Source organism: Theileria orientalis, chromosome 1 (assembly GCF_000740895.1).
Source record: "Theileria orientalis strain Shintoku DNA, chromosome 1, complete genome".
In the NCBI taxonomy this organism is placed as follows: domain Eukaryota; phylum Apicomplexa; class Aconoidasida; order Piroplasmida; family Theileriidae; genus Theileria; species Theileria orientalis.
Window position 1 is genome coordinate 2547826 of NC_025260.1, and position 17192 is coordinate 2565017.

The 17192-nt window shown below is 38.7% G+C and overlaps 7 protein-coding genes across 7 annotated transcripts; 3 read left to right on the forward strand and 4 right to left on the reverse strand.

Moving 5' to 3' along the window:
* Positions 1–191: 191 nt before the first annotated feature.
* Positions 192–2958, forward strand: TOT_010001088 (inositol phosphatase; the record flags this gene model as incomplete). The annotated part of the gene is made up of 3 exons (XM_009691640.1): positions 192–1139; positions 1345–1689; positions 2293–2958. The coding sequence occupies 3 exons, from the start codon at positions 192–194 to the stop codon at positions 2956–2958; spliced, it is 1959 nt and encodes a 652-aa protein (XP_009689935.1).
* Positions 2959–3432: 474 nt separating this feature from the next.
* On the forward strand, positions 3433–4125 carry TOT_010001089 (conserved hypothetical protein; the record flags this gene model as incomplete). Its single annotated transcript, XM_009691641.1, has 1 exon — positions 3433–4125. The coding sequence occupies one exon, from the start codon at positions 3433–3435 to the stop codon at positions 4123–4125; it is 693 nt and encodes a 230-aa protein (XP_009689936.1).
* Positions 4126–4486: 361 nt separating this feature from the next.
* TOT_010001357 (conserved hypothetical protein) lies at positions 4487–5649 on the reverse strand (the record flags this gene model as incomplete). Its single annotated transcript, XM_009691642.1, has 4 exons — positions 4487–4619; positions 5007–5072; positions 5115–5167; positions 5566–5649. 4 exons carry the CDS (start codon positions 5647–5649, stop codon positions 4487–4489), a joined length of 336 nt encoding a protein of 111 aa, XP_009689937.1.
* Positions 5650–5785: 136 nt separating this feature from the next.
* On the reverse strand, positions 5786–6198 carry TOT_010001358 (conserved hypothetical protein; the record flags this gene model as incomplete). Its single annotated transcript, XM_009691643.1, has 4 exons — positions 5786–5878; positions 5912–5961; positions 5993–6069; positions 6113–6198. 4 exons carry the CDS (start codon positions 6196–6198, stop codon positions 5786–5788), a joined length of 306 nt encoding a protein of 101 aa, XP_009689938.1.
* Positions 6199–7159: 961 nt separating this feature from the next.
* Positions 7160–9497, reverse strand: TOT_010001359 (uncharacterized protein; the record flags this gene model as incomplete). The annotated part of the gene is made up of 7 exons (XM_009691644.1): positions 7160–7307; positions 7375–7446; positions 7512–7628; positions 7658–7817; positions 7911–8177; positions 8315–8767; positions 8810–9497. The coding sequence occupies 7 exons, from the start codon at positions 9495–9497 to the stop codon at positions 7160–7162; spliced, it is 1905 nt and encodes a 634-aa protein (XP_009689939.1).
* Positions 9498–10320: 823 nt separating this feature from the next.
* TOT_010001093 (uncharacterized protein) lies at positions 10321–14929 on the forward strand (the record flags this gene model as incomplete). Its single annotated transcript, XM_009691645.1, has 10 exons — positions 10321–11095; positions 11237–11764; positions 11861–12023; positions 12405–12925; positions 13091–13361; positions 13434–13461; positions 13504–13690; positions 13854–14057; positions 14195–14600; positions 14794–14929. The coding sequence occupies 10 exons, from the start codon at positions 10321–10323 to the stop codon at positions 14927–14929; spliced, it is 3219 nt and encodes a 1072-aa protein (XP_009689940.1).
* A 122-nt stretch (positions 14930–15051) lies between these two features.
* TOT_010001094 (aspartyl aminopeptidase) lies at positions 15052–17113 on the reverse strand (the record flags this gene model as incomplete). The annotated part of the gene is made up of 9 exons (XM_009691646.1): positions 15052–15105; positions 15241–15755; positions 15863–16038; positions 16132–16220; positions 16290–16399; positions 16466–16556; positions 16631–16743; positions 16848–16924; positions 16959–17113. 9 exons carry the CDS (start codon positions 17111–17113, stop codon positions 15052–15054), a joined length of 1380 nt encoding a protein of 459 aa, XP_009689941.1.
* Between the last annotated feature and the right edge of the window lie 79 nt (positions 17114–17192).

A 17192-nucleotide genomic window follows, 5' to 3' on the forward strand; every position in this document is an offset into this window, starting at 1 on the left:
AGTTATGTATTGAGCAATCGTAGAGTTGCTGATCGACATATCGGAATATATATATAATTATTTATTTGGAATTTTAAACACACAAAGTTAGAAAGGGAATAGTTGGTGTGGGCTAATTAGTCTTTGAAAATTATATGTATAATAAGCTGTACGGTAAAATTGATAGATATAAAAGGCGGTAATATAAAAAAATGGACACTTCAAACACGAATAACACAGAAGCCAGTGACAAGAATAGCATAGATACTAACAACACGAATAGTACAAGCACTGCAAAAAGTAATGTTAAAGAAACTAGTGGCAAAAACGCTGATAAAAAAAGGTTCTCGCTACTAACACTGTTTAAAAAGGTGGATAAAAAGCTGGTGCCACTATCAGTGGGAGATAACACAGATAAAACGAGAGATCCAATAAAAATATTCGTCGGGACGTGGAACATGGCGTTTAAGAAGATAGACCAGAAAAGTGTGATAAACCAGGTGGAGTGCACGTGTCCGCCAAATTCAAAAGGATGCACGTGCCTGAGCCAGTACAACGATCCGCTGAGAGATTGGATAGACCTGAACTACGACATATACTTCATAACGCTGCAGGAGTCAGTGTCGCCGAACTTCTTTAAAATCATCACAAAGTACCTGGAAAGGTCGAGTAGAAAGTTGGTAAAAATAGACCTTAAACACGATAGAATCATGGGATTCGGAGAAGGAGCGTACGTGTCGAGGAAGATGACAGTCATCTCAGCATGGATAAACAAGAAGCTGCTGGACGAAGGATCGGTGAAGGTGGGCTGCTCGAGACAAGTGTACCTGTCGAGCTACAACAGAAGCAAGGGCGTGGTCTGCGTGCAGATGAAAATATACGAACAGATACTGTGTTTAATAGGAGGACACATGCCGTCAGATTACATGGAGAGGCAAAAGGCGTGCCAAACAGTGCTGGAGAAGCTGTCGACGATGTTCGGAGCGAACGAAAGTTTGACCTTCAAGGACGTGTTCCACCATGTGATATGGGCAGGCGACTTCAACTTTAAGCTGATGGTGGCGCTGGAAAAGGTGGTGGAAAACATACAAAAAGGAACTCTGGGCCCACTGATGAAGTACGACGAGTTCTATCTGGCCTCGTCGTCACTGAAAGACCAGGTACGCAGTAAAAGTTAGTTATGCCCAATCGTACGAAAACAGCTAACAATAGTAATATGGCAGTTATGGAAAATTATAGTTAGCAGTCAGTGATATTAGCAAGTCTCTGGTGTTAGTAGCCATTACTATTAGTCCTAGTTACTGGAGTTGGTAAAATTAGTTAAGTAGTAGCCAGCAAGAGTAAAATGGCCTGATGACTTTGCAGAAGTTCCGAGAGGACGCCATCACATTCGATCCAACATATAAAAAGAAGGAAAATCGCAGCGTGTTAAACAAGGGAGAGGAGGGCTGGTTTAATAACGAGTACGCAATATCGGACGTGAAGTGGTACGGAAACTATAACACGCAGAGAATACCGTCCTGGACAGATAGAATACTTAAGTGGTCGGACGAGTCTGTGGAGTCATGCCTACAAATTGAACCTAAAACATACAAGCCAGCACTGCCGAAGAGAAAAACAATGTTACTGAGCAGCGACCACACTCCAATATCATGCGGATACACACTGCGGCCAGTGAGCAGGAGCCTAGCGCCACCAGTGAAACTTAACGTACACACATTTAAGTAACACCCCTTATTTGTAATTTAATATTTAATACACGAAGCGATTAAGCAGTTAGATGTGTAACAGCATTTTGGGTTGAAAGTGTGTGTAAGTTTTTTTAGAGTATTAGCAGATGGGAGCATAAGCTTTCAAGTTGATTCGGTAGTTAAGTATACACATGGGAAAAAAAGAGTAAAATATAAAGATTAAGTGAATCTAAAGATGTTTTCTATGGATAATAATGCCGTAAAAAGTATTATGGAAGATTTATGGTAGGTTAAAGGGGAAAAATTATAGACTCGTCGAAGTTACATCTTAAAATTTCAAGGAAAGAAAAATCCGAAATATTTTATAAATTTTCCATAGAAAATAGAAACTGTAAATTAATTTATGGACAATTTAAATTATTAAATAAGTAACTGATATTTGATTTTTGTAAAATTAAATAAATTGGTAATACACACCAAGACAGATAAAGTCCATGAAACATAACAGTAGAATATCTAAAATAGGAAGTAAATATAGGTTTAAATAAATACAAATAAATATAAGTAAAAGAAAAATATAAAAATGAAATACGTGTTTTTGGTGGTGTTAACATCGATAAAGTTGGTTCTGGGAACGAACTCAATACTGTTTGGACCAGGCTACCCGAGCAGATTCACCTGCAGTTCAGACGCATACGGGTTGGAATCAACTAAGTTTCAACTGCCAAAAGACGTGGCGGATACAATAATAAACTCAAACCCAGAAACAACAAGATATATTGAGATTCCAGAGGAAATAGGAATAGAAAGAGAATTGGTAGAGAGCGCTTTGACACTTTTCGATGAAAGCCAGAACCTTAAAGTGGGCCTGAACTATCCATCAATCTACTTTGACCTGCAAAAGCATATTGCCAAGGAGTACGTATCATCTCAAGCGACACTGTCATCTTTGAACACCCTGAGGGCAGTAACATACATTATTAACATTTTGAGGTCATTTGCAAAGCTATACAGCGCAAAATATGCAAACAAAGACTCCGAAGAAGCAAAGTACGCACTGTGCTCAACGATAGTATACACGAAGGTGGCAGATAGTCTGGAAAAAAGCAGAGCGAAGCACCTAGACAAGATCAAAGCGGAATCTAAGAGATTAACCCACAACTTGAACCAACTACCCAGAGTTAAGAGTACTGGAGACATGTCACTGCTCATGTCAGCCGCACATTTTTCAACAATAATAACACTTGTGGTTGTTTTATTTTTATCCACACATTTTAGTATGGTTTGATTTAATATGTAAACAATCATACGAAGAATAAGTTGGTTATTTGATAAACTAAGGTGAAAGAATCCTAAATGAGTTAATAATCTCAACTGAGCACACAGTAGGAATCATTACCAAATGAGATTTAAGGATATTAAGTATGCTCTGAAGTAGTGTAAATTAATATTATATATTATTCTTCATATATGATAGGTTTAGATTATTTATCGGTATTTATACATTTTAAAAATACACTTCGCGGCACATTTACACATTAATAGATGTGTAAGACATAAATTTAATTAAATGCTTCCAGGAACATGTAAATATATTTTTTTAATAACTGGAATTTATATTTATATCTATTTAATGGAATAAAGCTTAGTTTATTCGAATTAATTAGAATTAGATTATCTGGAGAAAATTAATGAATTTAATTTTCCTAATGGATCTTCCAGGTTAAAATTGGTTTAAATTAGTCTAAATAAATATATAAAAATGATATTGATTCCATTGATAGCAGTGTTAGCAATATCTGTTGCAAAATGTAATAGATTTGCAAGTGAGATGTTGTTCTTGTCAAGCTTTAATTATTATAACGCATACACAGAACCGATTGGTTTTGTGAGACAACTTGACCTTGTGGCTAACAACTACTTGACATTAGTTAAAAAAATTGACAAAGGTTTGGATATGGAATTAAAAGAGGCTTCATACTACGATTTAAAATCCTCATCAAGTTCAATTAATCTACAGGCGGCAGAGGTTATAAACAAGATGCAATCAAGACAGATAATTGTAGACTTCCTGCTGTACCAAATACACTACTGCCACAAAATGTACTCGACTGCCACTGCCAAATTCCTGGGACAAAAAATGGTTCCACTATACAAGGACCTTAATTTTGAGAGTAAAATGAGTCGAATGATAATGTACGAGTGGGTGAACCAAATGAGCAAGATGCTCCTTCAGATATCTGACATTTACGAAAAGACGTCCGAAGTCTGGAAAACCCTGAGGGAGGAGATTAATACAACGGCCCTCGGAGGGCCGGTTCAGAGGTCTGCAAATTCAGCCACAGATGGCGGAAGTGCCCCAACCACGGACAAAACCACTGGTTCTGATCAATCTGCGAATCCCACTGAAACCAAAGACACTAAGCCTGATGATTCTGACAAACCCAGCGAATGAGCATCCCGTCAAACAACGAAGTCAAGTACCACACCCTGACGTTTAATAACATTTAAATTTAAATACAAATTCGCCTGTATACAGTGCTTATTGAGATACATAATATACATTAAAATAAATTAGCTACTGGCTTGAGTGAATTGAATTATCAGGTGGTTTTTTTTCCTCGTCCAGGAATTGTTCTAACATAGAAACCACCAAATAACATGATTCATAGAACGCATTGACTTTTTGCCTCAATGATCTAACCGAAACAGCAGAAATTGAACTACACATCACATTAATTCGGCAGTTTTTGGTAATGAAGAAACCATTAAGAACATAGTGGCAATCGAGAAATAGATGTCAAATAGAAAATAACTTACACATTTAACACATTATCCACTTTGTTGTATTTGATTATAGCCTGATCAGCACTAGAATCCTGTTCAGTTTCCAGAACATTAAGTGTTAAATCGCAAAATCTATTATTGGGGAATGTAATCTCCATTTCGCTGAAAAACAATTATCTAGGGCTCATAAAAGTCTAAAGCTGTTTAATTTTACGTAAAAAATAATAATGATAGTTTAAAACTATACAAACAGACTTAAAACATAAATATATAACATACTGATTACACGTAACATTTTTATTATCCATTTATGTTAAAATAGTTAAATATTGGTAAACTTAATTGCATAGTCACACTCTTTATAATATTACTACATAGTTGATTAAATAAATGAACAAATGATGACTGAAATAGTGAATATACACACCACCACATACGATAAAATTAACGCTAAAAAACTACAGCTAGATAGCAACACAATACACAAACAAATGACAAGCACATAATAATATCATAAATTCAAAAGGTCATCATTTAAAAAATGTCTACCAGGATGTATTTTTCAACTTTTTCATCTTTCTAATGGAATCTGGATCCCACGGTCCAGTTATATCCCTGCCGAATAATTAATATTAAGTAATAAACTGGCCCAATTACGTATTAGAACCATCAGATTGGTTATACATTGGATATACCAGCCATATTGTCAACTATTAACTACTGTTACCTCTTAAACCCTTGAAAATATATGTACAACAGCGGGAAGAACACACTTATTGTCCAGATTCTAAATTAAAATAAGTTTAAAGACAAGCGTACCCCAATAAGTAAATTATTATGTAGACGGTCTTAAGAGTCAGACATGTCGTAGCTGTAATGATCACGGTGAATCCATAAGCGAGAACCGGCTTATCCTAAGAACATTTGATTATTACTGGAGCCATACTTGAATGTACTGTTTAATCCTTGGCAATAGCGATAAGAACCTATAATTTCATTAATATCTGCTGTTGTTTGGACATCAAATTCAAGTAAAGTAAATAAGTTACAAGATGGAGAATTGAATGAACCCAGAAGCCTAAAGCGCCATTAAAACCTCTCAAATTACCATCACTGAATCCTCTAGTCTCGACGCCAGTACGATCGACGTTAGGATCATGCAATTCATGGGTATAACGTCTTCATCTCTCATGTACTCGTGGCCAACGGCCCTATACACACATAAAAAAACACAACTCACGTTAGGTCGTAAGATTGCGTCAAAACATGAACAACGGCAATGACTATAAAATTGTTTAATGAACTTGTTTTTTAATCATGAAAACGATTTATAGCTTAACTGTAGACTTACACAGTGCCAGTGCGTAGACTGTATCATCACTAAACGAAGATATCAACGTCTGCAAAACTCCTTGAAATAGCTGAACTCCCTTGTGTGAAAATTAAAAAAAAACCTCTAGTGTAAAGTAAATGATGAATATCATTCGAAGGTTCCTCACATACTCTGTGAATTATTCATTACTGTGTTCAAATACCTTGACGCTGTGCGTTACTCAGAAACATTATGATTATGAATATAATGAGTGAAATGAGAACCGCAGTGTAAATGAAACTAAAAACAATCAATCAAATGAACAATTCAAAGGAGTCGTTACCTGGGTTTAATGATATTATTTTTCATGGAACTGTATATTTTGGCCAGTATTAAGATGGCACTGATATGGTCAGTAACAATCAGCATTTTTCTGAACACATGCCTTAATTTAAGCTTTTTGAAGCCTACAAACGTGTTAATATTTAAACAAAAATCATATATTAAGTTATAACTAATGATAAAAGGCACAGTTACAAACCATTGTGTTGGATTCCATCAAGAAATGTCTCACTTATATAATTTAATGGATAGTCTTGGTCCTCGTAAAGGATCATCCGCCATTTTTTCTTATTACTTAATTCAGTTTCTGTCATTTTTTAGGGGTAAATTAATCGATTGATCAATGAGTTACTACCTGTAACGCAAACTAACTCGTTGACCAGAGCGTTTTAATTTCTTCTTAATAGCCAGTCTTATGGTTTTGTTTTTACAAGTTAAGCGGTTTATTACTGTATTATAGATTAAAATAGGACGAAATACCTCCTGATAAATGTAATTGTAACAATTAATAGGGGATTTATGAACATTAAAGGATTTATTTAAACATTTTACATAATTACTGTAAAAATCAAAACAACCAAAACTAGTATAGTTAGATATAAGAGAGGAATTTAGTATATTATTGTCTCCAACGACCCTTCTATTGGAACTAAAAAATGGAGAGAAGTTATTGACATGGCTCGTTAACAAATTATATTTTATTTTCGGAACAAATTTACTTAAATACAACATAACCTACATCAATTAAAGAAGCTTGGTACGATGTATTATCTCTTGTTGCCTCACAACCTTGACCAATATTTCATCGTTTTGTTGAATTTTTACCAATAGATCAACTAGTAACCAAGTAATAATATTTAATATGTTATTAAAAACCATAATAACAAGAAAAGTTAAAAATGTGTACTGTGTTTGTCCAATTTTGACTCGTATGTTGGTGCCCCTGGAATTATAATGGATTCCTCATCATATCGATTCTTTTCCTATATCAACAGTTAGAGAATGGCTTATAATAATAATAATAAGTAGTCATTAACCATTGAAAATTCTAATCATAATCTGAATTGTCTAAACACACCTGTGGAATCCTAATACGTGACCTTCGTCTTGGTATTATTTGCAAAAACCCATCTGGAGATCTTTTCATTTGAATAAATTCTTGACTATCGGATGCCTCAACGTGTTTATCAGGGGTCCTATTAGCATAAGTCAGACATCCAAATGGATTAAATGGGTGTGTTATCTACTTGGATAATAACCTACTTTGGTAATAATTGATCCTTTTTAAGTATTCCCCTTCTCCTGAGGAATTCAAGGTTTTTAACTGCCTTGGTCCTATGAAATGCAATTAGTGTTATCCTTGGTGCTAGTAAAATACTCGTACTTTAGCTACTACTCACATTAGATAATACTTCTTCATTATCTTCTTTTTTCTTGGCCCAAGCACGCTTTTATTATTCGCCATTTTCCCCTTTTTAGACATCAGCTTACTTCCCTTCTTGGGTACTTTCACACCTCTAAAAAGGCTATTAAATGAAATGGATACCTCGTTTTCAGTCGTTTCAGTATAGACGACTGGTGCAAGTGCAGCTTTCTGCTAAGCTTCGGGGTTAAATTCCTGAATTCGAACTTTGAGAACGATTTAGAGTGTGCTTGAATTTCTTTAACCAGTGACATATTTTTGTTGTTAAAAAACGCGTAAACCTCTGTAACAATTATCATCAGGAGAGTTACAAGAACGCCAATACAGCCTAAGTGTAAACTTCTAAATCTAATTTATATACTAAGCATCAAAGTACCTTTTCCCTTCCCGGATAATGAGGATATGCAGTGTACATAATCATTGAAATCCTTCGGAAAATCGTACAGTATTACCTGATTTATTTTACAATCCAACTTGTATCTAGCTGTAAAATTAGTTGTTATCAGTATGCTTGATCCCGTTTGAAACGCCTTCAAATTATTTGTGCGTTCATCATAGTACATTCCTCCGAACAGGTTAATGGCCTTAAATCCTCGGTCCAAAAGTGAATACTTGAGAAATCTATGTAAAAGGTTAAAGTTAACTCAACTCACATGTTACATTTGTGATTTTTACAGTATATAACTGTTTTGTTTCCATTTTTATAATCGGTATTGAGGTGTGTGTCAATGTTGATATGTGGCGCCACAGTTGTGTGATTCACACCCTTATGGCTTAAACTGACTGCATCGGAGGTCTTATTACCACTATTAGGCACGTTTAGTTCGTGCAAAAGATCAATCAGTAGCTCCAAACGGTCACTATTTGAGGTGTGTATGAATATTTTCTTAACATCATCCAGGTTATCCCCCTGCGTTTCTATAACATTCAATTCACTCTTAGCGCCGTTTATATCACTGTCAGCGTTGTTGATATGAAGCGACAGCATTTGTTCAAGGTTATTCATCATCGGTTCCGTCTTAAACCTTGATACATACAGTAGATTCAACCCATTTGAGTATATCAAGTTGATAATATCATTAATCTTTTCCAGATATTCCTCCTCGTTAAGCAGATCAGCTTCCTCAAATACAATGAGTTTAATAAACTTAATATCAATCTTAACGTTATCCAACCTTCCGTTTAGACTCCTGTAAAACATTTCAGGAGTTGCGATTACCACATCAACATTGCCTTTGCTGTTATTACCCAAATTCCCATTACTGCCTGATCCACCATTATCACAGTTCACTGTAATTGATCCTTGTGCCTGTACTTTATAACCTTTTCCACCTGCCAACAAACTCGATCTAATGTTAATTTTTGAGCAGAGATTGTGTATATTCATCCCCAATTCTCTGAAAGGCACCAATATGATGGCGCAAGGTACTACATACGAGTTCCAATTAAATTTAGGAATTCCGTTTATTTTTTTAACGCCAGGAAGATGAAAGGCTTTGTAGCCCTTCAAATTACCATAAACCATCATCTTTGATCTATAACAGTCTCTGTTTACCATAGAAGCCTCATTGGCTGGGTCATTCACGACATCCGAAAGAGCCAGCAAATAAGAGCTCGTTTTACCTGAATTGGTACCACCAACTACAAGAGAAATACTAGAATCTGATGTGTGATCATATTTGTAATTGTTTTGTTCAAAACTATTGAGTTTATTAATCAAATCAAGTCGTTTTGTGTACCGGGATTTAACCCAGTTAAATACATCAGATTGAAATTTGTCAAAATCATTATAATTTAACCTTCTTAATACATCTCTAGTTTGATAATACAGATGATATTTAGTGGTTAAATTGAATGATTTATCGATGGAATGTATAGAATTTAAAGGTTTATCTAAACCGCTAGGCACATTTGAACAAATTGATAAAAATTTGTATTTTTTAATTAAATATTTATTATACAACGGTAAATTGTTTTTTCTTTTAAACAGATTTAAACTAAAACTACAGTAATGTCTTATACAGGGTTTAAAATGTAAACCGGGGTAAAAAACATTCATCAATATACTTTATTATTAAAAAATATGTGTTAAAGTTTAAATATAAACTAAAAATGATAAATATACAGAAAAGTGGTGACAAAAATATAAATAATAATTAAAAATTTGGTTGAGTTGGAAAATGTGGACCTTCCTACAATAATTTCTATTCTATCCATCAAATTATATTCATTTATGATGGTATATAAAAAATAAAAAATAAACAGAAGTTAGACCATAAATTATATAAAATAATATCAAGGACTGATATATATACAAAATTAAAGACTTATATGTATATATAATTTAATATAAAATTAATATATTAATGTTATGGAAATTTGCTTATATTAAAACAAATTAAATAGTAAAATTGTCAATATCTGATTTATTTAAAATTGATGTGTGGTTACAAATATAAGTTTAATATAGCTTCAAATGTAATCTGTATTTTATATTATAGCCATGTATATTTGTTGTATTAATTTTATTGGTTTTTAATTGTAAATTTAGCTTATATCTAGTAAATCATAAATGTGCTCCGTGAGCCTGTATCATATTTGCAGATTTGATCTAATAATTGACTTTCAAAATCATGTATTTTAACTTTATCATTCTAATATTAGTAGAATAACAATTTTAATAATGTATAAATGTATCATAGAACAAAAAGAGCTAAACACGAAGCAACTCTGATAGTTACAAATATAAAATAAAACTCAATAGGTACCAATTTGAGTTATAAACAATGGATGGAATATATATTCTTAAAACATTTACGTCGTGGTACAGTATCGGATTAAACCGACTTTTGTCGGAAGAAAACTACAAAGTAGACTCAGAGAGCCCAGATGTACACGACGTGTTCGACGACCTGAAGGACTACACACTCAACGACACAAAAACACTGTGGATAGATAGGTCAACGTGCCAAGTAAGTGAGTCGCTGGTACCTTTGACGGAAGAAGAGCCAATAAGTGAGAATGTAATAGACGCCTTCCTGGGCATAGTGGAGGTGATGAACACATATCACTTGGGAGTAGTAACGAGGTCGGAAGTAGTGGCGGAGTTGGATCTGGATAACCTGGGGTTCAATAGGAGAAGTAAGAGTAGAGTAATGACAATCAAGGAGGTCAAGTTCCTGCCAATAAGGTCCCACCAGGACGTGACCTACGGAAGCGGAGATGTCTTTAGTTTTGACGCGGCAATGAATCAGCTGAGCCCAGGAACGAGTCCGTCGACAAACATAATGGGATCTAGTAATCTGGCGAACCTGGCGACGGTGATGAACAGCAATAACACACTAGGAGACCCAGGGCAATACCAGATGCAAGAGGAGGTGTTCAAAGTGCTGGAAAACATGGAAAAAATACTAGCCACAGGGTACTATTACTCGTACGACACGGATCTGACAAACACAATGCAGTCATTATACCTAGAAGGAAGAGTGCCGCTGAGAAGGATGATGAGTACCACAAGGAAGTCAGGGAGGCCTGCAGAGGAGGATACGCAGGGTACGCCAAGTAAGCTGGGCAAGTCACCAGGAACAGAAGATAGTCACCGGAAAAGGAAAGTCGAAGCATCCGAAGGGAGCGACAGCGAATACGAGAAGAATAGAGAAGGAAGAAAGGAGCTGTTGAAGGAGATAATGGATAGAAATAGAGCACTCTACGAAGTGTCGAAGAGAGACTTCAACTGGGGATATAAAATCTCGCAAGTACTGCCGAGAAGGTGGAAGACAGTGTTGGTGCAGGGCTACGTGGGATACAGAATCAGCCACCTGAACGAGGAGAAGATGGAGACGCTGATCATAGGAAGAAGGAACGTTAAGAGGTCAGGAACGAGGTATGTGGCGAGAGGAATCGACGAAAAGGGAAACGTGGGAAACTTCGTGGAAACGGAAGTGAGAGTGCGAATCAACGAGGAAAAATGGTACTCGTATACGCAGCACAGAGGCTCAGTGCCAGTGTTCTGGGAGCAGATGAACGTGACGGCGCCAGTGCTGCTGTACAACTACCACCACAACATACGCTCGTTCAAGAAGCACGTGGAAGTGCTGAACGAGTACTACAGGCCGAACGAATACCAGTTGTACGTAAACCTGCTGGACGTTAAGGAAAATGAAAAGGTGCTGACGGACTCGTTCATGAACGTAGTGGACGACTACAACAGAGCACAGGGCGTCGAAAAAAGTAAAATCAGAGAAGGAAGGAAAGCAGGAGGAAGTAATAGCGGGTTGGAAGGAGAAAGCAGCGGAGTCAGTGACTACGGATTGGGAGAGGAGGAAGAGGAGGTGTCTGGAAAGCGAAGAAGTAAGGTAGGAATGATAGACCTGGTAAACTATAACTACAACGTAAACGCAAAGTGGAACACACACGAAATAATAATCAAGTACATACTGGAGGAGTTGAACCACGAGTTTAACAATATCGGATACTTCGACGAGGAAAAGTACCTGGAAAACGTAGAAAGGAGAGGAATCGTAGGAACTGAGCGAAGGAAAAATTATGGTGAAATAAGCGAAAACAGTAGTGTTATAGGGAGCGTGAGCTCAAAAAGGAGTAGCAGAGCAGGAAGTGGAAGTGAAAGCGTCGACAGCAGTAGTTCGAGCAGTAGTAGCCACAGCAGAGATGAGAGCGCACAAGACACCTCAGGAGAAGAGCTGGATAGAATACTGGAAGAAAACAGAGATGAGTTCGGAGAAGATCTCGGGACAAGCGCAGAGTACAGGAGAGGGAAGGTGGAACAGCGAAGTCGTAGTGGGAAAAGAGACTGCACTGAGTCAGGTGAGGAAAGGGAGGGAGTATCGATTGGAAGTAGAAGGAGTAAAAGAGATAGAGAGTTGGAAGGAAGGAGAGGGTTGCAGAGAGGAATAGTGAGGACTAACTGCCTGGACTGCCTAGATAGAACGAACATATTCCAGTGGATGGCGAGTTGGGTGGTAGTGAATAAGATACTGAATAACAGAATGGCAAGTTCAACAGGAGGAACGAGCATACTGAACACGAGCGCGGAAGGTGGCTTGTTAGAAGAAGCAACAAGGACAGAAGCAAACTTCAGTAGACTGAAGGAGATGCTGCTGACGCCAGAAGGAGGGACGAGAGAAGAAAGCACGCTCTTTACAGCCTTCACGGACCTGTGGTGCGGCCACGGAGACGCGATCAGCATACACTACTCAGGGACGCCCTCGACGCTGTCGGAAAGAGTGAAGCAGACGAACACGAGTCTTAACTCACTCTTCCACTACAGCAAGACGATGGTGCAGAGGCTCTACCACTCGCTCTTCCAAGATAACCAGAGGCAGGCAGTGTTTAACATACTCTCTCCGTACACTGCGACGGGCACAGGCACGGGTCAGAGAGAGCAGGAAGTCCTGCTGCTGTTGGACCCAGTGGACGTGGAAAGAAAGGAGCAGGAGCAAGAAAGACTGATACAGGAGAAGCCAGAAGGAAGGCACCTGAGTAGAGCAAGCGGCGTGGCGAGCAGAGTGGTGCAGAAGGTGGACCAGGTGGTGAGAGGAGCAAGAGAAAGAAGACTCCTTAACACAAAGTACTACATCCAGGACCCGTTCAACGCAGAAATTAGCAGAGAAGGAGCAGGGTCATTCACATCAGGGCACGAAACGACGGCCTCGGCAGGAAGAGGCTTCGAAGTGCCGTACTCAAGCGACAGCGACACGTACACAGAAAGCGGGAGAGCGCGCCAAAGCAGGGCGCAGGGAACGACCGACGGCTCAGACAGCATCTTCGACAAGCTGCAGAAGGAGATCATGAATAAGCTGACGATCAAGTCGCCGATTCTGGCGCCCACGGACCTGGGAACGAAGGGAGTGCCGGACCTGAAGCTGCTGAAGCAGCAGAGAGAGCAGCTGGAGGAGGAGTACGAGGAGGTGGAGGACCTGGAGGACGAGCTCGAGGAAAACCTGCTGAAGGCCGAGTTCGCAAGAAAGTCGCTCGACCAGCTGAAGATCTGGGTGGGCTCCTGGAACATAGGAGCGCACACGGTCGACGTCAACCAGGACGTGCTCGACTGGATGGAGCTGAAGAGGATGGAGTGCGACCTCTACGTGTTCAGCTTCCAGGAGTTCGTGGAGCTGAACTTCATCAACATAGCCACAGGTACCTTTAAGAACGAGGCGCCCAGACGCTAAGCGGGCTAATAGTGTGTGTAATTGGTTATTTAGTTACAACGCCGGCTAAATATTTAGTGCATGGGTTAACTAGTTACTATACGGACTACCCAGTTATAACATTGTTTCCAGCATAACTAATGTGTTCGCAGGTAGAACGGATGAAAACAAGGAGTACGAATTTGAGTATTTCGTAGAGAACATGTTTAAGCTGTCGACGAGCCACGGTTTCGAAAAGGTGACATCGATATCGATGACAGGACTGTACCTGGTGATCTTCGTGAAAAGGTCTCTTAAGCCGCACATAAGAGACCTGCTAATAACAAACGTGAAGACAGGGTTAAACTACAACATAGGTAGGTGCAATGGAAAGTTGTGAATACACAATATAGACTAACAACAATTAACATAGCAACAATAGAAACTGACAACAGTATTAACTAACAACAATTTAATAACAACAACCAACAACAGTATAAAATAACGATTATAGGGAACAAGGGGTCAGTAGGAATACAATTTAACCTGTTTGACTACACGTTGTCCTTCCTTAACATACACCTCAACTTCGGAAAGAACCTGAACGTGGGAAGAATAGAGCTCTTGGAGTACATACTGAAAAACGCATTCAAGGAGTTCAACAAAAACGTACTCGATAACGACATATTCATACTGGGAGGAGACTTCAACTTCCACGTGCAGCTGGAAAAGCAAGTGGTCCTGAACCTGCTGAAGAAAATGGAGTACACGAAGCTGCTCAACTACGACGAGTTTAACATGGCGAAGATGATAGGGATCCCGGTGATAAACAGACTCCACGAGGCGTCTATTCAGTTCCAGCCCACGTACAAGTACAAGGACGGGACGAAGTACTACACGACGAAGAGGTCGCCAGCATGGTAAGAACACTTTATGAATACAGATAGAAATAAATGCAGATGTATAACCAACGATATAGATAGTTACACAACCAACGATATAGATAGTTACACAACCAACGATATAGATAGTTACACAACCAACGATATGGATAAATAGAAATTGGCCAATGCTTAGTGAATATATGGCAGGTGAATAATAATTGCAATTTAGGTGTGATCGTATAATATTTGGCGGAAGACTCTTTGAGTCCAGAAAGATTAACATATTAAGTTATAAGAGAAATGATAACTTAATGATATCGGACCACAGACCAGTTTCATCCATTATATTAGTGGATTTGAAATAATTTGATTTAAAATTTAATGTATTAAAAGAATAAATGTGCACACCGTGAAAATAGTTAGTTGGTACAGAGATTAATGAGTAATTGGTAAAATACAAAATAAAAAAAATAAAAAAAGGATAGAGTTAGTAGTGATAGGACTTGTAGGAATCCAGCAAGTGACTCGACTTAAAGAGTTCCTAAATAATACGTAAATTCACAATGAATGTGTGGTAGTTTTATCTAAGCAACCATTATGGTAAATGGGTGGATTTATAGGAATAAAAGAGTAACCAGGGTAACGACGAGTAGTGTACTAAACAAAGAGCACGTACCACCAGAAGATCCTTAAAATGGAGCAAGTCGACGAGACTGCAGACCTCACGGCAGGAGTGCATAGCGAGTTGAACGAAGCCGACGTCGGCGACGGGAACGCACAGGCGTCGGCCTAACATAGGGCCGACAGTGGAGCCGCAGGGCGTTTCATTGCCGACCCTGAACTCCTGAAGAGGCACGTTGGCAGTCCTGGCACACTGCTTCAGAAGGGCAGAGGCCTGGACCTCAGTGGCGTACCTGCCGTTGACATTCCACTTGAGGACGACGCCCTCGTGGAACATGGGCGAGTGCGTGGAGATGTGCTTCTCAGAGTAGTTGGGGTGGACGCCGTGAGCCATGTCAGCACTGACAACGAGAGCGCGGTGCCTAGTGTCGACCAGGGAGCTCCCAAGGGAGCTGAAGATCTTCTCAAGCCAGAGAAAAGTGACGTTGGAGTTGGCGCCGTAGCTGAGAGAAGAGCCGATTTCCTCGTAGTTGTAGCTTACGGTGACCACAACGGCGTCATTATTCTTATCTACAGCAGTTAAAATGAGTAAGCGTGGCTAGAGTAGTCACAATAAGAGTAAGTATATGTAAAGAGGTGGCTAAGGACAAGGACGGTAGTGGAAACAAGGAACCTACTCTGATCAGATAAAACGAAATCGGCAAAGGCGGCCACTGACCCGAAACACGATCCCAAGTTGTCAAGTCTGCCGCTAGAAACGAACTCCTGATACACTCCAGAAATGCACGAGGGGTTTGAGTCCATCAGGCACAGTTCGAAGTCAACCAAGTCCTCAACTTTACACTTCAATTCTCTATTCAAATCAATAATAGTTATCACAATTGTTACAGATACCACTACTACCACAGTTATATAGAAACCTAAGTGTACTTGAATGTAAACGTACTCTGATAAGAGTTTTAGGAGGGGCTCAGTTTCACTTTTTGTCAACTCGTGAACAAGCTCAGTACTCATAACCGGCTTCAAATGCGTATCCTAAAGTGATTATTAATATCCGATTAGCGTGAGAATGATTACAGAACCGAATAGTTAACGTTATCGTACTCTGTTCAACTTAAGTGACTCCCTTTCCTGTGATGTTTGTAAGTGTATTGCCAAATTTGGCAACAGTATTAGGGGCCTCTGGAGGTGTACCAGCTTCTCCTCGAGGGTGTCTAAATTACAGTGGTTTATAGTAACTGCTGAAAGGTACACTGTTGCGTAACTAGAAAATATCCTACCATTTGTCCTTACTACTACACGGCCGGCCAAACCTAAATCACGATCCATCCAGGTGTGCCAAAGACCGCCTCCGTAGGTGGTGACAGACAGCTTAAAACAGCGATTAACAGGACGCATTCAGCAGCATTGTTAGTTTGTTAAATACATGTGAGTGTTGTACATACCTGGTTAAATCCTTTGTTTTTTGTATGGCATTTCGAGTCAAGCTTGAGGCAAGGGGAGTCAGTGTGAGAACACACCAAAATCAATCCTCCCTTAGTAGGATTAAAGTTTTGGCCTATGAATTCATTATATGCCGTGATAATTTACACTTAAATCAACAAGTGGCAACGAGATTAGAGTAATGGTGACTGAATAATTAGTTGATGATGCATAGTTAACCTATGTTGAAAGCCATCATTGTCCCGTTGTTATTTGCAACATAATAGGTCTTTCCGTTCTCAAGCTTCCAAGGTTCACTAAAAACAAACAAGTAAAAGGGCGTTCACTTACGTTTCCCCGAGATGTGTAAGAGGAACGTTGTGGTCAGATAGGTATTTGACAAGGTGTTTAACGGAGTGAAAGGGAGAGCCAGTGGAGTTTAAAAATTTAACAAATTTTAAACCCAGGCTTTGAGCATCTTTTAACTTGGAAGTCGATAAAGTCATCTTAAAAGGAATAAAACTGAGATTCCACTAAGCCAGCCCAATTAAAATAGTTTAGTAGATATAATGTTGAATCTGAGGA